General features: G+C 49.1%; 1 protein-coding gene across 3 annotated transcripts in view; it reads left to right on the top strand.

Annotated features, from left to right (window-relative positions):
• LOC147729362 (uncharacterized) overlaps positions 1-22,296 on the top strand; it is a 347,110-nt gene that overhangs the window by 98,880 nt on the left and 225,934 nt on the right. For 2 of the 3 annotated variants that reach the window (XM_086959634.1, XM_086959631.1), the window contains 2 exons: positions 7,767-7,849; positions 21,219-21,317. In XM_086959634.1, the coding sequence (XP_086815760.1) occupies positions 7,767-7,849; positions 21,219-21,317 (182 nt within the window). The remainder of the gene's footprint in view (positions 1-7,766; positions 7,850-21,218; positions 21,318-22,296) is intronic. The other variant, XM_086959632.1, reaches the window with a different exon arrangement.

The raw sequence follows: 22,296 nt of genomic DNA, 5'->3' as shown, positions 1-22,296 counted from the left end.
TTGATTGAATGGACCCAAATGTTGTACACTGTACTGGGGGAAAAGCACAGGGCAGGCCAGGAAAAGGTGAGGCAGGACAAGGTTACAAAGCGTTCGCTTCTTTGTGAATTTAGAAGTCACTGGTGCTAATAGGCAGCCGCGGCCCCTAATATGGACCTGTTTTCCCAGGTCTGCTTCTTCATGAGCCATACCCACTGAGTATGTCGGGTGCGCCCCTCAACATGCCCCTATCCTGTTGAACATGCCCATCGCTCGGTCCAAGCCCCTGAGCACCTAAACATGCCCCATGCTCTCCAAACATGCCCATTCTCTCTAAACATGCACCATGCTCTGCTAAACATTCTGTACCCCACTAATCATGTATCTTTCTTCAGTAAACATCCCTTTCACCTTGCTTCAATAAGCACCCTTGTTCCTTTAAACATGGCCTCTCTCCTCTAGACACCTCCTTACTTCACTAAACATGTCCAGTGCTGATGAAACTCTCACCGAGGTGCTTGTTCTACAGTCAAGGGTTAGTGGGAAGGGAAGTAGCTAGAATGCTATTATGAAATCACTCTCAAAAGCCAGATTACATTCTTGCCTTACAGGGGACACGTTGGTTAAGTTTGTAAAGAGAAGTGCTGTTTATGTGTGGTTATTTGTTTACAAAGCACAAAGAACTGCCAGAGGTACCCAGATTCAAAGCGCTAGACATGACCAAATTCAACTTAAACTGCTTTCAACATAAATGACAAACGGAGATACCAACCAAAATATGGCTAAAATGTAAAACCACCTTAAATCAGAACTAGTTCATGACCACACGCCCCTTTTATTATTATAGATGGTGTCTCAGCCTATATTTGAAATGTGGCCAAAGATTGATTCAGGTCTTTGGATAATAAGGTGGCCCATAATCTTGGCTTTCACACCTTTCAGCAGATTTCCCCTGGCTTGTTTCAGGTGGCAGTTGAGGAAAAACTCTGCTGAGGCTGAAAGGTCTGCTCAGTTTGTGGTACGTAAAAAGGTGAGTAAGACATTAGCAAATGAGGGGCCCGATTCTGAGTAAATTGAGACAAAATCCTAACGTTACGACTTTCGTTATTCACAAAAGGCATTTAGGAGTAGTAAAGTTAGGAATCCTAACTTTACTACTCCGAAACTGTGACAAAATCCTAACTTTACGACTTTTGAATACAGAAAGTCGTAAAGTTAGGATTTTGTCTCAGATTTCTTTTGTGAATTTGGCCCTGGATGCTTTGCCGTTCGCTGCTATCCAAACTAAACCGAGGGCCTTGTCTTGGACCTGGTTTGCAGTCGTCACCACTGAAGCTCCATTCTGTGACCAAGACGCACCGCTCTGCAGCTTGTCTTGTTTGAACTGAGCTCCAGAGCCAGCCTCCTAAAGTGATCTCTGCACAAGTCTTGCACCTTGGTTTTGGTGTGTGGTGACTCGATCACTTCTTGCACCGTTGGTGCAAACTACGTCTGCGCATCTAAGACCCCTACACTGCATGTCGTTTGTGTAAGAGGGTGTCTGGAGTTCAACAGACCTGTCAGAGCATCCCTTGCTCACAGGTAGGTTACACACCTGTACCCCGAAGTCAGTGCACACACACGAGGAATGGGATTTTACTATATGGTTATTACTCACTGTTGTCCATAAATCATCTGCAGTGGAGAGAGTGTAAATATTCTAAACAGACTGAGACAAAGGCTGGGTGTGCCCCTCCCAGAATGCATCACGCAGAGCCCTACCACTGTTACCCACGTTTTAACTAAACTTGGGCAGAGGTCACGGAGTTTCACTAGGCCAAGCTACGCGTAGTACAAGAAAAGCTCTGCCGCACTACACGGAGCTCCGCGAGCGGTGGAATACGGTAGGAGAATACAGTTTGTGGTGATTGCACAGTGCCCAATGCTTGTCCGCATTGTGCAGTAATTGTGAACTGCACCCACCATGCGCAGTGCAAGCTTACCTTTTCTGCCGCTCAAGTAGATTTTTACTCCAGTGTCAGCTTTCTCAACACGAACGGGCAGTTTCTCATCACGAATGGTCGCGAGCATACGTGACCACTCGCAATGAGAAACCTGAACCCCCCGCGTTGAGAAATCTCACCAGGTGGATTATTTTCCACACTCGCACTCGCCAAATTGATGTTGGTGATCGCGAATGAGGACAAATCTCGCCAGGTGGTTGATTTTTCCTCGCTCGAGCTTGCAAACTTGACGTTGTTGAACGCGAAGCGGAGTTTTTCAGAACTTCGCAAGCTCAGTGTAACACGGAGAGGGGGAAGCTCTGCAAACTCTACGAGCGGAGCGGAGTTCACCGCCCAGGGTTAGTTTTAACCAGTCATTTAACTGCACGGTGGGGGATGTGCTAGACAAGATGTCACTTGAAGCGATGCTTCTATTTTAAAAGTGTGTTCCCTGCCACTTTCCCCATTCAACCTTCAGGACAGAACACCCAAGGCCTTGTGCCTCGAAGCCATCTCCAAGCCGCACTGTTTGCAATCAGTGCGTGCACCAGAGAGCAACAACCGTCCTTCCTGTCTGGTGGCATGAGGAAATAAAAAGATGCCAATACAGTCACAGACTTTACAGCTGCACAAACCAAACATGACAAGTTAGCCATTTTCTGAGGCCCTGCCGCCACTTCCCAGAGTGAAAAGTCATGCTCTCATCGGTAATGCCAACACTCACACGTCAGGCCTGTCCTGTGTGCCAACCAGACACATGAACAGACTGCGCTGCACCCGCCAGCCACCAGTGATGGAGAACTCCCTGGTACTTCTCTGTCGTTTATGGTATTCTCTCTCATGTAGAAGCGTGCTGCTCGACTCAAAGCGCTTCAGCGCCGTGTCATGGCAGGTAAGCGCTATATAAATACAATGTACCATAACAATGAGATTCATGTTAGTATTATAATCCCCGGATGTTTGAAAGAAGTGAGCCTCACCCCACTTTACTCCCACAATCTAGAATGATTCCGCACCCTCGAATACATACAGCGCGCTGTTATTTTCTCACTAGGTGCATAATATGGAACAAAAACACCGGCATTAAATCTGATTTATAAGGTGTCAAACACGACACCGAGGTGCCACCAGGGCGCGAGAACTAGCGTCCAGAGGTGCTGGTTCAAGTCTGCCCGCCAAGCGCTATGCACGACGGAACATCGGCTATTCAACAAACCCGTTCTGTGACTCCACATAAGAGGAGAAGGCTGTGTTCATTGACACCTGACTGTATGATTTTTAGGGCATTACATGTAACTATTTGCACGTGCACTTTTTTGTCTTAGGACCCATACATGCGTATGAAGTTCGCTAGGGTCCATACATGAATTATGTACTTGCACTTTCTGTATAAGGATTATTATATGTTCATGACTTTCTATGTATATACATTTTATTAGCCCAGTACTTTCATATTTTATAACTATTATTGTAGATTGATTTATGACTGTATCGCGTATATGGTTGATTTATTTAACCAAATAAAAGCTTTCAAATGAATCCACATAAGAGGGGAAGGCATTTATAGCTCATACCTCCTGACCTCATCAAGATGCTTCAGAGTGCAGTGAGTGCATCCTTGAACAATGTATAGGATTCATTCCCCTTTTAATTCCTAACAGCAGGGTCACTTCCTACATTCACCACTTGGGGGCAGCACAGACCATGTTTTGAAAAAATAAGAGCTGTGTCAGGTTGTTTCTCCTCGGCTGATTATTCTCTTGTACAACAGGATTCAGACAAGCCAAAGACACAGATTGAAGAACAGCCCTTCCTGGCAGACCAGGCATACCCGGGGCAGCGCCCTCACTTCTGGACAGAGCTCCTGTCCTTTAAAGGGCAGTACCATGCTTCTTTGAAGCTCTGTACTATTCAATGGGCAGTACAGCCCTTCCTGGCGGACCAGGCATACCCGGGGCAGCGCCCTCACTCCTGGGCAGAGCTCCTGTCCTTTAAAGGGGCAGTTCTGCGCGTCCAAGCAGGCAGCACTGTTCGCTGGACCACACTGTCCCTTTTTGGATTAATAATAAGTTGTTTATGCAGGCGAAACATAAAATAAAAGATGTCTGAGTTGACTACTCATACCCCGTGGCGTCACCTGAAGAGAAAAGGTTCCAAGAGCAATTTTTATATTCAATTAAAAAACATAACCGGGAGATGGAAGTGTTGTCTAGTTCTTCACATTGGGGAGAGAGTGAGACGAGCTCTTCACTTGGCTCGTGCAGCCCTACTAAAATAACTTCCCAAAACAGTCATAATACCAAGTTCAGGAACTAAAGCCTCCATAAAATGTAGAGTGGGATCACATGAATACTCCTTGGTGACGTCATGATGAAAAGATCAGAAACGTAACAGCTGTTTTAAATGTTTGCAACCAGAGAAAGTAAAAAATAAAAGTAGTTTGGACACGAGAACTGATAACACCTCCCTTTTTATGTATGTTAAATACAAGAGATTTCACAAGCACAGTACAAGCATTGCAAAGGCGAAACCTAAAAATGAACACTCTAGAAAATATGAAACATGAAAATATGGAGCATCATCAATCGCAGGCAGCAGCACACAGCTGTTTGTGGTTAAAAATCAGTTGAGGCCCAACTCCCGCACTGCCACGAGCAAGGTGAAAGTGTATTTAAGGATGTAGTGGAATAGGAACTTTGAAAGGGTTTACACTTAAAGGCCACCTCATGTATAACAGACAAAAGCATTTACGACACCAGCTCACAACAAGTCCTCCGGCACACACCGTGCCTTGAAACAAGTGATGGCTTTGTTAGACAATGCGTGAATGATTGAATGATCCCAGAGCACACAGGTGCTTGAGTAAACAATGGGTGCAGGAAAGAAACGAAGTTCCGAGCACACAAAGGTCTCAGGCACACAATGCTGCCAGCACACACTTCCCAGAAACTGCATCTACAATGAAACAATGGCCAACTCACGAAATTCATTGAAGAGAACTCCATCCTCGACCCCTCCCAATTCAAGTTCTGTATCAACCACAGCACCGAGACCACTCTACTCCCCACTACAGATGACATCCGCACCCTCCTCGACCAAGGCCACACCGCAGCCCTGTTCCTACTCAACCTCTTGGCAGCTTTCGACACGGACTCCCACTGCACTCCCACCACCAGACTGCACGACGCCGGTGTACAGGGAACCGCCCTCGAATGGCTCCAGTCCTTCCTCACTGGCAGAACCCAAAGAATCGGACTGCTACTCTTCCTCTCTGACCACAAAGAGATCAACTGCAGAGCGCCCCAAGCATTATCTTTCAGCCCGACACTCTTCAACATCTACATGGCCCCCCCTCGCCGGCATCGTTAGACAGCATGAACTCAACATAGTCTCCTACGCCAACGACACCCCGCTCATCCTCTCCCTCTCCAAGGATGCCGTCACCACCAGACTCAGCTTCCAGGAAGGAATGAAGGACGTTGCATCCTGGATGAGTAGCACCTGCCTGAAGCTCAACTCAGAGAAGACAGCGTTCCTCAGACCCTCTCCCACTGCATAGGACAGTAGCTGGTGGCCCACTGCCCCCGGCAGCCTTCCCACCCGCACCAACCACTCCTGAAACCTTGGCATCGTACTCGACTCCTCCCTCTCCCTGACCCAACAGGTCAACGCCGTCGCCTCCACCTGCTTCAGCACCCTCCATATCCTTCTCAAAATCTTCAAATGGATCCACCCCGAATCAAGAGAGACTTGAGACCCTCACGGGTGAGTAGTGCACATAACAATTCCCTGATTGACTGATTGAAACGCACGTGCATTCATAAAGCAAAGAGTGCTCTGTCATTACGCTTTGACATAAATATAGTGAAGATTGTGTAATGGTTGAGTTCATGAATTCAGGGTTAGAAGGTCACGTGTCTTTGGGTGTTTTCCCATCTTAAATCTGTAACTTGCAAATCAACTTTTATTTACTATTTGTAATAAAGTGTTGCATTGATTTGTCTAAAAAGGCCTGTCTGCGAACAGACATTTGAGACAAACCCCAGAGGTGGCTTGAACAGGGCTGATGTGCAGTCCTATAGTCTTGCTCTTTTTGTCACAGTAGTTATGCTGCCTTTGCGTTGCCAAGAAGAGTCCGTGTGTTTATTCCAGTATTGGGAGTTTTTGTTACTCCACAACAGAAGTGTGATATACGGCTCCGTCATGTTGACGGAGACATCGGTCAAACTTTCAATGCATTGACGTTGGTTCTGGCAAATGCAAGAGATGTCTGCCGGGCATCTGAAAATACGGCAGGCGACGTACTCTTGCCACAGAGGGAGTGCAGCCCTCCGCCATGGCGACGGAGGTTAATCTGTACAGTAAACTATAAATCATGCTCCAAGTATTTCCTGTGTTGGATATTAACCCTTGCAGTGCCACTGGGTTTGGGCAACCTCAACATGGTCAACAAATGGAACCACTTTTGTATCAAGCATGATAACAACTAAAGGGTTAATAAGAATATGATCTTTTGAAAATAAAAAAGCTGTGTTGGTTTCAATTTACAACATATTTTAGTTTAATATAGTTGTACATACGCGTAATACACCCTGGTTGAAATGACACCCAGTTATTGTCTCTCACAAGCATATGATGTAACCCTTTTTTTAGCAGACGGTGACTGGATCTATTTGAGGCAACACAATGCGAGTGTGGCCGCCAGGACGAGGCTTTATTCAGGGTGTTACTAGGGAGGAGCGCGAGGAGAGCGCGCAAGAAGCGTTATAAAGATGTTGAAATGTGCAGGTCTAACGTGAAATGCAGACACATGTGCGTTTGGAAAGGATGAGATTTCTTGTTTATGTCACACATCAAGAAAGGAGGGGTTAGGCCAAAGGCAGAACTGATGGACACAATGTGTGAGCTTTCACCCCCATGCAACAAAGACGAAGGCGCTTCCTTTTTGGGAATAGCGGTGATTCTATGGCTGTTACTTAGCCCACTCCCTCCAGAATGTGTTTTTTATGTGGAGTGAGACTTGCCAGAAGGAATTCAATCTAATTAAGTGAGAACTGAAGAGAGACACCCATCTTTAAGCTTTTGTTGCAGGAAGATATTTAGGTAGAAGGTGGCAAAGAAAAAGCTGTTGTATCTGCGTCAGGAGCGCTCGATTGAGCCGAATACAGTCACTCTGCTATGGTGACGGACAGTGACAACCTGCCCTTTCCCTACCCCCTCAAAACAGGGCAGGCGGATCCATGGCCATCCCACTGTCGGACAGTGCTTTGTTGGCCATTGGAGGTGTATGTGAGCGGCGGAGACAGACAGAGTGGTCTCTGTGGTCGACATACCGAAGGGCGGGCGCCCGTAAATGCGGCAGGAGGGCCTTCAGTTTGGCAAGAGGGTGCTGTTTCGCGACAGACCACCCTCTCTGTCAACCTCAAAACCGGGCCCTTAATCTGTCCCCCAGACTATAGACCAAACCCTAAGTCACAGTCCTTGAAGAAGGCTGTTCTGGGCATGTCTCTTGAGTGAGACGCACTCCTGAGAGTGTAAGTGTTCAATTTTGAAATGTAGAAGCGCTGTAAGTGTGACCCATTATTGTTTGTGTTTGATGGTATTGCTTTGTGTTAAGGGTACTTGTGTGTTGTATTCTGTGTAGTGGTATCTAGAATGCTGTGTCCTGGGGGTCTAGATTGTGACCGGGTGTCTGGGAGGGGCAGTGGGAGACCCTTGTCCGCAGACCGTGGGCGGCTGTAGGTCCACTCCTGCCAATCACCTGTGTGTCCAGTGTCCTCATTACAATCTTCTCTCCTCTTCTAGATAAACAGAGGACCGAGTTCCTACAGAAGTTGCTTCTCCAGTTGGATGCTCGTCAGCATTACTACCTCTCCAGCTGCCTGGTGGTGAGTGAAGAACAGATGTGCAGGGGCCCTCCTGTTACAGGGCCACGAGGGCCCCCTCAAGGGCAGGGACACACGCTCAACAAACACCGGACCATCCACTCCACACTCACATCACACACACTACACACAGCAAACACATAGCACACACACACACATACAACCGCCCAACAAACACCGGACCATCCACTCTCCACACACGTCACACACACGACACACAGCAAACCCATACCACACACACACACACACATACAACCACCCAACAAACACCGGACCATCCACTCTCCACACACATCACAAACACTACACACAGCAAACACATAGCACACACACACACACATACAACCACCCAACAAACACCGGACCATCCACTCTCCACACATGTCACACACACGACACACAGCAAACTCATACCACACACACACATACAACCACCCAACAAACACTGGACCATCCACTCTCCACACTCGTCACACACACGACACATAGCAAACACATACCACACACACACACACAGACAACCACCCAACAAACACCGGACCATCCACTCTCCACACACGTCACACACACGACACACAGCAAACTCATACCACACACACACACATACAACCACCCAACAAACACAGGACCATCCACTCTCCACACATATCACACACACGACACACAGCAAACACATACCACACACACAGTGCTTAATTTGTAAAATATTAACTCCAGGTGCTCAAATTTTTGTAGGAGGCCACACCCACTTACCCTGGCCCCACCTACTTGTTCGACTAGCTCCACCCGCTTTAGTGTCCCCACCCACATCCTCAACTGCCGTAGAAAAGAGTTTGAGGGACCCACCAATTCTGAAAGATACTTTCAGAAGCAATATTACAGTGGAATAATGTATAATGATATAGTACCACTTTTACATCCTCTCTGTCTACCCCTCACAAAGTTGCCCACTGCAGAAATGTGCCCCTTCTGAATCTGTCCTCTTCTGCACATAGATTTAATTGTGCATGGCGGCACCGAACAGTGCACCGTATCCTTAATGCAAACCCTGGACTGCATAATCTGCATGGGAGAGCGCATCACTTTTACTCTACATGGACACATCCTTAACTCCATCATTTCTCCCCATGGGAAAATTCAGTGATGTAGACGAAAAATAGAACAGATGCCCACGAACAGCCCTATCCCACCCCTTCCTCGTCATATTGAGAATAACTAAATCCCTTCCCCAGGCCATGGGTACGGGTATTGAGGTATCAATGCACAAAATCCCAATTAAAGATATCAAACCCCTGTCAATCCCAACGTTTCCATATTTTGACAACAGTTGTTCTGAGATCAAAAGCCGGGCAAGCTCAAGGGATGCTACATGAAGATGCAAATGTTGGTGCTCTTGTATGTTAGACTGTTAGAACGTACGCTGAGCTGAAGCAGGGACGTCACCGTCACCGTCACCTCACTAACAGATTCTGGCGGCCTGTGTGTGGGGAGGGGACCGTTATCTCACTCTACAAAGCATACATCATTATTGCATTCACTGTACTCTCATAGCTGCCAAGGTTTCAGATTGATATGTGGGACATTTTCATAATTTCAGTGTAATTATGAGTGACATTTCAATGACTATGAGTGACACTTTCTCACGAGCAAAATCAAGAAATGAAGATGAGGGAAACCGATAACTATCAGGAATTACACTCATTTGAGCAACGAGAAACTCTAAGAAGATCTTAAAACTGCAGCAAATCGCCAGAAGTAGAAGGAAGGGCACTAACCAGAGACAGACTGCGTGGCTGCAGTTCTCAGTGACAGAGACATTTCTCCCCCGATATAAAACCTAGCACTAAAGTCCATGGAAAGAGCTAAATATCAGAACTGATGCCCTTTAACAAAAATAAGCATTGGAAAGACATTCAAGCTGCTGCAAAACTACTGAATTGCAAAGTCACTGAGCTGCCTGCCCTTTCTAAGATTGGACCGTTTCTGCCTTTTCCGTTTTCATATTGCTTTTCAAAAAATGTTTTTGTTTTTGGCTTTTATAAAAACAGAAGCGTTTGGGTCTTGTAAACAATATGCTGCTTGGGCCGCTTGTGGAGAGCAGGACACCACCTGCGGATGACAACACTGAAAACGGACTCCAGAACTCCCAGCGCTTTGAGGCGACTTCTAGACGCCATGATGCACTAAAGAAAACAGCCTGTTGGAAATGAAATGCAAACGTTTATACAAAAACGGCCTCATGGAGATCAGACGCAGCCTGAGCATGTGTGTAACGAGAGGGCTTCGAATCCATATAAACGTGCTAGTGTCACTGCTGAACAATTTCAAAGCAGGCCGCCCTCTGCAACACGTCTGACGTGCATCAACGTAATGAAAGGTGAATGCAGGTAGGCACACTGCCCAGGTAAACAGTGGGGCTCCTTCACATGTTTGTTTTCAGTTATGGGCTAACACAGGGCAACGACACTGACGCACACTGGCAGGCACTGACCACGCGATGTGATAGGGGCCGCAGCACTGGTAGCGCGCCGGTGCTAATAAGATGTAAAGTACACTGACAAGAGAGATACCTCGCTGAGGCACAACTTACTTTACGAGTGGATTTGAGTAACGTCAGTTGTGCAGGCCGCACCTCGCTGCTACGACTCCCACCGCAGCAGGCACTGGCCCGGGCATGATTAAATGGCGTAGCTCAGCAGCAGCTGCACAGGAGGGGCAGGTGTACTGCTGGGGATCAACTCTAGAGCCTGCCACAGTCCGTGCGGAGTTCAGCTGATCCGCCGGTCGGGACCCTCGGGTGTTTGACTCACTGAAATAACAACTCGGGCAGTCTTGGTGTCCAGGCCCGGACTGGCCATTGTGGGCACCGGGCAATCCCCCGGTGCGCCGCAAGGTTGGGGGCCGGTTTTGGGCCCAGGGTGCCGTTTTTGTTACAGGGCTGCATAGCTGCAAAAGCGGTCCTGTAACAAAATCGGCCGAAAACCGGCCCAACAAAGAGCTCGGTCGCACTCCCAGGGGTCCGGCTGAGCACTTTGCCAGGGCCGGTTTTGGTTTTCAGTCCGGCCCTGATGGTGTCACTACTGCACGGCTGCCATTGTCACTCCTAAGCCACTAGTTTATTGAAACTGCAGCCGCCACTCCCCACTTGCGCCGTAGCGCACTTGAGGTGAGTGGATCGACAATTCTTGTTCCGTTCAGTTGCACCTGATCTCATGCATTCTCAGCTACCATGAAAGTACGGGAATTACACCTGTGAGTTTTAATCCATCGTTGAGTATTCACCAGCAGGGTGGCAGCCATAATATTCTGCCCCACAGCACAGGCGGCCCGGCCGTGCTGCATCGGGTGCGATCACCCTTGCTGGGCAGCCGAGCCCCATGATTCCTGCACCGCCCGCTAACCGTTGAGGCCTCCGGCACCTCCAATAATTTAATTCCAAAATGTAACTCGGCGCGCACCCTGTCTGCAGGACGTGACGTCGCGTCCCCACATGGAGCCACAGCCAAGTTGCCATACATAAATCAACTGCGGGCAGCCAGGCAGCGGGCAGGCTCCACCCGGATCTCCAGGCAGAAGCGCAGATCAAAAGTAATATTGTAGCACTGAGAGCAGTGCACGTCGGCTCTTTAACTGTTAAATACTGAGCCTGCTGCCAAGTGAAGCCTGCTTCGGCCCGGGTGCAGGGCACACAGGTGTGAAAGGCGCCGGCGCCTGAAACGTGATACTTGCCACTGTACTCTGAGTGTAGACCCAGCCCTAAGAAATGAGTGCCGGTGCTAAACATCGGAAAGCACCGGCCCAAATTAAGCTCTGCACACACACACATACAACCACCCAACAAACACCGGACCATCCACTCTCCACACACATCAAACACACGACACACAGCAAACACATACCACACACACATACACCACCCAACAAACACTGGACCATCCACTCTCCACACACGTCACACACACGACACACAGCAAACACATACCACACATACCACACACACAAACATAAAACCACCCAACAAACACCAGACCATCCACTCTCTAAACATGTCACACACATGACACACAGCAAACACATACCACACACACACACACATACAACCACCCAACAAACACCAAAACATCCACTCTCTACACACGTCACACACATGACACACATCAAACACAAACACATGGAGAAGTGTGGCTCAATGGTTTGAGCGGCAGACCTTGATGCAGAGTGCTGGCCAGGGACCAGGGTTCGATTCCCGCCTCGGCGGGATCGGGCTTAAATTCCTCTGACCAGATATTCTCGCCTCAGTGCCGAATCTAAGCATGGGCCCCACGCTGCAACTCTGGGCAATAGCTCGCTTAGTCTCCACAATGGCCCCCGATACACAAGGGATGCCTGGTTTCACCATGGGATGCCCAGGAGTGGACACCTCACAAGGAAAAGCCAGGAGGGGTTCACTTGTGGTAGGAGTACAAGCGCCGGGATGCTTACGGGTTACTGTTCGCGCTATACAAATACAACACATTTACATTTACCACACACCCACACACAGACAACCACCCAACAAACACCGGACCATACACTCTCCACACACATCACACACAGGACACACAGCAAACTCATACCGCACACACACACATACAACCACCTAATAAACACCGGACCATTCACTCTCCACACACATCACACACAGGACACACAGCAAACTCATACCACACACACGCACACATACAACCACCCAACAAACACCGGACCATCCACTCTCCACACACGTCACACACATGACACACAGCAAACTCCTACCACACACACATACATAAAACCACCCAACAAACACCAGGCCATCCACTCTCCACACACGTCACACACACGACACACAGCAAACACATACCACGCACACACACACAGATAACCACCCAACAAACACCGGACCATCCACTCTCCACACACCTCACACACACGACACCAGCAATCTCATACCACACACACAAACAACCACCCAACAAACACCGGCCCATCCACACGACACACACACAACACACATCAAACACATACCACACACACACAAACAGACAACCACCCAACAAACACTGGACCATCCACCCTCAAAACACACCTCACACACACGACACACAGCAAACTCATACCACACACACACACATACAACCACCCAACAAACACCGGACCATCCACTCTCCACACACGTCACACACACGATACACAGCAAAGACATACCACACACACACACATACAACCACCCAACAAACACCAGACCATCCACTCTCCACACACGACACACACACGACACACATCAAACACATGCCACACACACATAAAACTACCCAACAAACACCGGACCATCCACTCTCCACACACGTCACACACACGACACACAGCAAACACATACCACACACACACACATACAACCACCCAACAAACACCTGACCATCCACTCTCCACACACGTCACACACACGACACACACCAAACACATACCACACACACATACAACCACCCAACAAACACCAGACCATCCACTCTCCACACACGTCACACACACAACACACAGCAAACACATACCACACACACAAACATAAAACTACCCAACAAACACCGAACCATCCACTCTCCACACACATCACACACACAACAAACACACACATAAAACACACAAAAAACACCAGACCATCCACTCTCCACACATGTCACACACAGAAAACACATACCACACACATACACCCCCAGCAAACACCAGAGCATCCACTTGCAAGTACTGTGACGAACATCAGCACACACATGTCACACACACACACTCACACACCACTTCCCCCAGAAAACCAGCAAACACCAGGCCATCTTCTGCCAGGGGCATGAAAGGCCACTCAAAGGGAGTGACACACATCCAGCAAACACAAGACCATCCACTCTCAAGTACTGGGAGGAACAAACAAAAACACACACACACCCAGCAACCTACCTGGCCATCTTCTGCCAGGGATATAAAAGACCACTTAATGGAGGTGACACACAACCACCAAACACAGGACCATCCACTCTTAAGTACTGGGAAGAACCTCAGCACACACATGTCACACACACACACTCACACACCACTTCCCCCAGAAAACCAGCAAACACCAGGCCATCTTCTGCCAGGGATATAAAAGACCACTTAAAGGAGGTGACACACAACCACCAAACACACGCCCATCCACTCTCAAGTACTGAGAAGAACCACAGTGCTCACCCAAGAGCACACACTCAGCCCCTCCTCTGCCTGGAACCCGAAAGCCCACCCAAGGGTAGAGACCTCCCCTGCCCCCAGCAAACAGCAGCCGAGCACTGTCAAGTACTGTGAGGTACATCAAAGCCCACGCAAGTGGAGACTGACACCCCAGATAGAAATACATACAGTGAACTGGGGGCACAAAGCTCATTGGAAACACCAGGGTTACTGCTCACAACAGAGCCCACCCAAGAGACGCAGGGATGCATCAGCAGGATATCTTAACAGCCACGACGAATAACAGAGATCATCCCGCAGACCCTGGACCTCATTGCAAACACTGGAGCCCACTGCATACACTGGACCTCACTGCAAATACTGGAGCCCACTGCAAACACTGGAGCCCACTGCAAACACTGGAGCCCACTGCAAACACTGGAGCCCACTGCAAACACTGGTCCCACTGCAAACACTGGAGCCCACTGCAAACACTGGAGCCCGCTGCAAACACTGGAGTCCACTGCTAACACTGGACCCCACTGCAAACACTGGAGCCCACTCCAAACACTGGACCCCACTGCAAACACTGGACCCCACTGCAAACACTGGAGCCCACTACAAACACTGGAACCATCTGCAAACACTGGGCCCCACTGCAAACACTGGAGCCATCTGCAAACACTGGACCCCAATGCAAACACTGGAGTCCACTGCAAACATTAGACCCATCTGCAAACAGTGGACCCCACTGCAAACACTGGGCCCCACTGCAAACACTAGAGCCCACTGCAAAAACTGGACCCCACTGCAAACAAGGGACCCCACTGCAAACACTGGAGCCCCCTACAAACCCTGGCCCAACTACAAACACTGGGCCCCACTACAAACACTGGACCCCACTGCAAACACTGGGCCCCACTGCAAACAATAGACCCCACTGCTAGCATTGGAGCCACCTGCAAACACTGGACCCCACTGCAAACACTGGGCCCGCTGCAAACACTGTACCACACTGCAAACAACACTGGAGCCATCTGCAAACATAAGATCAGCTATGAATAGCACTGGACCTCACTGCAAGCATAAGATCAGCTGTGAATAGCAAAACTCACCCAATGGCAGAGAAAGGTCCAGGGATATACATACCAGTCAAGACGAGTACCAGAGTTCACCCCAGACCCTGGACCCCACTGCAAACACTGGAGCCCACTGCAAACACTGGAGCCATCTGCAAACACTGGAGCCATCTGCAAACATAAGATCAGCTGTGAATACCAAAACTGAACCAAGGGAAGAGACAAATCCTGGGATATACATACCAGTCATGACGAGTAACAGAGAGTTCACACAGACCCTGGACCCTACTGCAAACACCGGAGCCATCTGCAAACACTGGAGCCATCTGCTAACACTGGAGCCACACCACAAACACTGGAGCAATCTGCAAACACTGGAGCCAAACCACAAACACTGGACCTCACTGCAAACATAAGATCAGCTGTGAATAGCAAAACGCACCCAATGGCAGAGAAAGGTCCAGGGATATACATACCAGACATGAGGAATAACAGAGAGTTCACCACAGACTCTGGACCCCACAGCAAACACTGGAGCCCACTGCAAACATAAGATCAGCTGTGAATACCAAAACTGAACCAAGGGAAGATACACATACTGGGATATACATACCAGTCATGAAGAGTAACAGAGAGTTCACCACAGACCCTGGACCCCACTGCAAACACTGGAGCCCACTGCAAACACTGGAGCCCTCTGCAAACACTGGAGCCCACTGCAAACACTGGACCCATCTGCAAACACTGGTCCCACTGCAAACACTGGTCCCACTGCAAACACTGGAGCCCACTGCAAACACTGGAGCCCTCTGCAAACACTGGAGCCACCTGCAAACACTGGACCCCACTGCAAACACTGGGCCCCGCTGCAAACACTGTACCCCACTGCAAACACTGGAGCCATCTGCAAGCATAAGATCAGCTGTGAATAGCAAAACTCACCCAATGGCAGAGAAAGGTCCAGGGATATACATACCAGTCAAGACGAGTAACAGAGTTCACCACAGACCCTGGACCCCACTGCAAACACTGGAGCCCACTGCAAACACTGGAGCCATCTGCAAACACTGGAGCCATCTGCAAACATAAGATCAGCTGTGAATACCAAAACTGAACCAAGGGAAGAGACAAATCCTGGGATATACATACCAGTCATGACGAGTAACAGAGAGTTCACACAGACCCTGGACCCTACTGCAAACACTGGAGCCATCTGCAAACACTGGAGCCATCTGCTAATACTGGAGCCATCTGCAAACACTGGAGCCATCTGCAAACACTGGAGCCAAACCTCAAACACTGGACCTCACTGCAAACATAAGATCAGCTGTGAATACCAAAACTGAACCAAGGGAAGATACGCATACTGGGATATACATACCAGTCATGACGAGTAACAGAGAGTTCACCACAGACCCTGGACCCCACTGCAAACACTGGAACCCACTGCAAAGGTAAGATCATCTGTGGTTACCGAAACCCACTCAAGGGAAGAGACGCATTCTGGGATATTCAAACCAGTCATGAGGAATAACAGAAATTTCACCACAGGCCCTGGACCCCACTGCAAACACTGGACCCCACTGCAAGCATAAAATCCACCGTAAATACCGGAACTCACTAGCAGCACAAAAATCAACTGGAAACGCACTGCAAACATAACATGAAAGGCTACCACAAAACAAGCATTGGCAAAGCCTATTTACATAGGCTGGACAAGCCTCCTGTTTCTTTAGTTCTTTTTGTTCGGTAAATATACCATAAACATTAAGGAGTGAGACAATAATAAAAAGAAAAATGCTGTATGGTACAGATAACCTCCATTTGTATATAAAACAAATAGTTAAATTTGGCTCTTACCAAAAATAAATAAAAAACTCCAATTAGAGTACAAATAAAAGCAGAGGTTACCCTATCAACCCCGACACTGAAATGCATTTCTTTTAAGCGAAAGTGCACGTGTGTCACAGCAAAGTGCCGTCACTCACAGTGCAGCGAGCCAGTGGCTGAATTGGGCTGACCTATTGCTCTGGGTTTAGGCTGGGTGGGAGCAAACTGGGAATAACATTTGAACATATAAGTGGACAATGATCATTCTGTGAAATCTCCATTACACCTTATCTACTCAGGGGCCGATTCACAGTACTAACTTATGACAAAATCTTAAACGTACTAATTTTGGTATTCACAGAAGGCATTTAGTAGTCTTAAGTTTGGATTTTGTCTTAAGTTAGGATTTTGTCTTAAATTAGGATTTTGTCCTAAATTAGGATTTTGTCCTAAATTAGGATTTTGTCTTATGTTAGAATTTTGTCCTAAATTAGGATTTGCGTCAGGTTTCATGTGGGTGTTCCGACGCAGGGTGGGCGTTCCCTCGTAGTACCCCTCGTAAAAGTGACCCAGTGAAATCTACAAGATTTTACTGAGTCACTTTTACAGCCATGCTGCGTTAAAACCCTGCGCCTGCTTGCAGCAGGCGTAAGGAGTGAAGCAGCATGTTAGGTATAGGGCACCCCTGAGCCATGCTGGAGCCCCGTCGTGCTTGCGACGCGACTCCAGCAATGCGCCGCCTTTCCGCCGGGGAATGCGACACGCATCTGCCCAACCGTGCACCACGGTGCGCCGTATTGTAAATGCGGTGCATCAGTGGTGGCGTACAGGTGGTTTTGCGTGTCGCAAGTGTTATGGCGCATTCCTGCTGATTTGCAGAGGTGCGCCAGACCCTGTAAATCTGCCCAAGGTACTTTATACCAACCCTGAGCACCGTAACCACAACAACATAAGAATTCTGCGTCCTCAGCCTTCTGGAGGGAGGGGAGGGAAAAAAAAACTGGACTGTGTTCCCTCAGTTATATTTCTTTAACTGATCTCATGGAGGGGGAAAGGGAAGGTATTGTGCACCTATTTATGGAAAGGGGAAGGCATTGTGCACTCATTCATGGAGGGGGGAGGGAAGGTATTGTGCACTCATTCATGGAGGGGGGAGGGGGGTAAGGAAGGTATTGTGCACTCATTCAAGGAGGGGGGAGGGAAGGTATTGTGCACTCATTCAAGGAGGGGGGAGGGAAGGTATTGTGCACTCATTCATGGAGGGGGGAGGAGGGAGGGAAGGTATTGTGCATTCATTCATGGAGGGGGGTGGGAAGGTATTGTGCACTCATTCATGGAGGGTGGAGGGAAGGTATTGCGCACTCACACCCACAGACACCCTTGGGTTCGGATTCTGCCCCCTCAGCCTGGTGGCGCCTGATTCATTCTTTTATCCTCGCCCCTCCCCCTCATGCCCTCAGTCTGATGCTGCTTCCTTAATTAAGCATAGTCCGTCTTCCACACGTGGCTCGTTTGAGGCGGACTTTGCCTCTTAGAAGATGATTCTTTCCTGATTAAATTTTCCTCAACACATAAGCTCAGCGCGGCCGAGGCTGGTGCTTTCTTCCGGACCTACCTGTAATATAAAGCAAAGGAAATAATTCTGCTTAGACATGTCAGACATTCTTGCGCGACCCATGACAAAGTAAACAAGCTTTGGCAAAGCCAATAGGTCTCGGTAATCTGACAGCTATAGGCACTGGCAATATTAATGCATTTATGAACGGAACTAAAGCTGCTTTAATTGACACATGAGCTCTCACTGGAATAGCGGTTAGTTATTGGCGTTAGTCGGTGTGTCACGATGAGCGCTGGGGGAGCGCGGTTTTGGGGGAGCGCGGTTCTGGGGGAGCGCGGTTCTGGGGGAACGTGGTTTTGTGCATTAAAATTGAGCTTCTGTCCCACCTTCCTCAACTTGGACATTCGCGGGTAGTTTCTTGATTGCCACATGTAATAATAGTAAAGAGTAAATAGCAACCTATCAGCAACTCTATGTTTGTTGTGATATATCTTGGGCTAATCAACCATGAGGTTATTGAACGTGGGACTTACTCCTGAAGACAGTGTTGCACAATAGTAGGTTAAATACAGAGTGTGGTGCACTAATGCACAATGGTTCATTAACAGTGCATTACCTGCAGAGAGTGACCCCCTACTGTTGCACAACAGTAAATTCAATGCAAAGGAATGCACTAGTTTTGACAGTAGTATATTAAATGCAAAGAAGGGCACAAGTGTGTACAACTGTACATTAAATGCACAGCATGGCACACGAATGCTGCACATCAGCACATTAAATTCAGAGCACTGCACACAAGTAGGACAACAAACATCTGGCCTGCCCATGATTACTGGCCAGGCTGCAAAAGAGGAGGTTTAATGCTGATGATGACATGCTGATGTGTGTAGGTTTCTTGCAACACAGCTAAAGTACACATTCAATTTATGGTCAGACACTACTGGCCAAGGGGTGGAGCCTAGAGCTGTTAATAACCATTTCAAGCCGACGTTATCTGTATACGAGGAAACGGCTATAAAGAAATGCCCCTGGGAAGAAACCATTATGATGATAAATATAGAAAGTGAAAAATAATTCTGGGAGTTAATCTGAAAATCCAGCATGGGTCTGTCCCTTCTGGAACTTTGCGGAGGACCACTGAATAGTAAATACCACATCAGGTATTAGCTTGGGGTTGGGGTGTTCAACGGCAGAACCACAGAAACTGTGTGGCGCATGGGAAGGCTGGCAAAAAAGAAACCTAATCTCTGTTATACGAAACGTGGCTGCAAAGAGTGACTACCGTTGCGCTATGGAAGCCGTCTCTGACACTGTACTCCAACCTTCGAGGAGTCTCTGCAGCAACAGCCCTTGTGCATCAATGCTTTCTTGGTAGAAATATTTTGAAGGGCTCTTATGGGTTGCCCAGACCATGATATTTGGGGACAGGAAGTGAGGTTTTGGCTTCCTTATTTGAAACAATACAAAATCGGCAGTTGGTATGTGCCTAGATTTTGGCAATTAGTGGAAAGCGAAGAGAGGTGAAGAATGAAAGAAAAGATGAACGCATGACTGATAGGGGAGGAGATGGAAAGAGTGGCCGACAACAGTAACAAGCAGGGAGGGGTTAGGGCACGGAACAGTCTTTGAATGCTGAGCAATGTGGCAATATAGGAACAAGATTTACAGCCCTGTTTACAACGGCGCTTGGAGGAAGTGAAAACACGAGCACCCCTGACGATGGCTGTTAAACAAAAACAAGGTTCCTAAAATGGGCATTACATGGGAGAGGTGGAAGGATAGAAGTAATGGGTCCCTGCTCTGGGGAGGGCTGAATACTGGAAGAAGTATGACGCTTGCAAGCAATGGACAAATGGGGAGAAAGAATCAGATGGCGACGATGCAGCTAGAAAATGGGAAGCTCATGGGCGGGCTGGAGCCCACAAAGTATATACAACATGTCTCCCCGAGACAGTGCATGTGCTGTTTAGAGCTGAGACCTAAAAAGTTCATGAGGACCTTAAAAGGCCTGAGCATCCGTTACAATATGCCCTCCGTGGAAAGAGAAGGCCCTGCAGTTCCAGCACATGGGGCTTGCTAGTCGCATAGCTGTGTTGGCCACCTCATCATTAACAAACAGGGCAGGCTTCTTTCAAAATCTGTCAACAAAGTTTAGGGCACAATTGTGGGGCCCTGGAAAAGTGCAGGGCCTGTGTTCCTGCTGCTCCCCTTTCTGACCGACCTGATTCTACTTACTGCTCAGCAAATATATTTAGCAAGTTCGTGCGTTGTTTGTAACCCCCAAGGCTAAGGCCTCCCCCCTCAAATGACTGAGTTTCTGTCATTGGCTTCCAGCTCGTCAAGCCTGAATTTTGCCCCTTTGCTCGTATCTGTATTAAAGCCCCTGGGGCTCGATTCTGTCCCTCTAGTGCCCAGCGGAGTCTACATGTAACCTCCCCACATTAAAGGGAGTGGGCTATCCCCCTCATCAGGTTCCAACCCATAGCAGTCCCATTCCAGCCTCATCACCGGGATGCCTCTTCTACCCTATTCATGTATTCATTTACGCAGTCTCACGTAGCGCAGACATTACCCAATGGCGTTAGAGTGTTTTATGATAGAAACCAGCTGTAGCATGTGAGTTGTAAGTCACGTATGTTTTGAATATCGTCAACCAGGTGCCTCTGCTCAAGCCTTTCCCTTCTGCCCTCAGGTCATGCAGTACAGGGACTTCATCGGTGACCTCCCCAGGAAGATCTCACTTCAAATCCTGGGCCTCCTCTCACCCTGGGACCTGCTCAGAGCCAGCCAGGTATGACGTCATTAAGATGGAGGAGTGAGAGCTCAGGTGACGGGGAGGGGGCGACAGGGTCAGGTGACAGGGAGGGGTCGAGAGGTCAAGTGACAGGGAAGGGTCGAGAGCTCAGGTGACAGGGGGGGGGGTCAGGTGACAGGGAGGGGTCGAGAGGTCAGGTGACAGGAAGGGGTCGAGAGGTCATGTGACAGGGAGGGGTCGAGAGGTCAGGTGACAGGGAGGGGTGGAGAGGTCAGGTGACGGGGAAGGGGTGAGTGGTCAGGTGACAGGGAGGGGTCGAGAGGTCAGGTGACAGGGAGGGGTCGAGAGGTGAGGGGACAGGGAGGGGTCTAGAGGTGAGGGGACAGGGAGGGGTCGAGAGGTGAGGGGACAGGGAGGGGTCGAGAGGAGAGGGGACAGGGAGGGGTTGAGAGGTCAGGTGACGGGTAGGGGGCGAGAGGTCAGGTGACAGGGAGGGGTCGAGAGGTCATGTGACAGGGAGGGGTGGAGAGGTCAGGTGACAGGGAGGGGTCGAGAGGTGAGGGGACAGGGAGGGGTCGAGAGGTCAGGTGACGGGGAGGGGGCGAGAGGTCATGTGACAGGGAGGGGTCGAGAGGTCAGGTGACAGGAAGGGGTCGAGAGGTAAGGTGGCAGGGAGGGGTCGAAAGGTCAGGTGACCGGGAAGGGTCGAGAGGTCAGGTGACAGGGAGGGGTCGAGAGGTCAGGTGACAGGGAGGGGTCGAGAGGTCAGGTGACAGGGAGGGGTCGAGAGGTCAGGGGACAGGGAGGGGTCAGGTGACAGGGAGGGGTCGAGAGGTCAGGGGACAGGGAGCGGTCGAGGGGTCAGGTGACAGGGAGTGGTCGAGAGGTCAGGTGACAGGGAGGGGTCGAGAGGTCATGTGGCAGGGAGGGGTCGAGAGGTCAGGGGACAGGGAGGGGTCGAGAGGTGAGGGGACAGGGAGGGGTCGAGAGGTCAGGTGACAGGGGGGGGTGAGAG

This window comes from Lissotriton vulgaris, chromosome 2_2 (genome assembly GCF_964263255.1).
Source record: "Lissotriton vulgaris chromosome 2_2, aLisVul1.2, whole genome shotgun sequence".
Lineage (NCBI taxonomy): Eukaryota > Metazoa > Chordata > Amphibia > Caudata > Salamandridae > Lissotriton > Lissotriton vulgaris.
The sequence above is the reverse complement of the archived record's forward strand: the minus strand, read 5'-3'. Positions and strand labels throughout refer to the sequence as shown.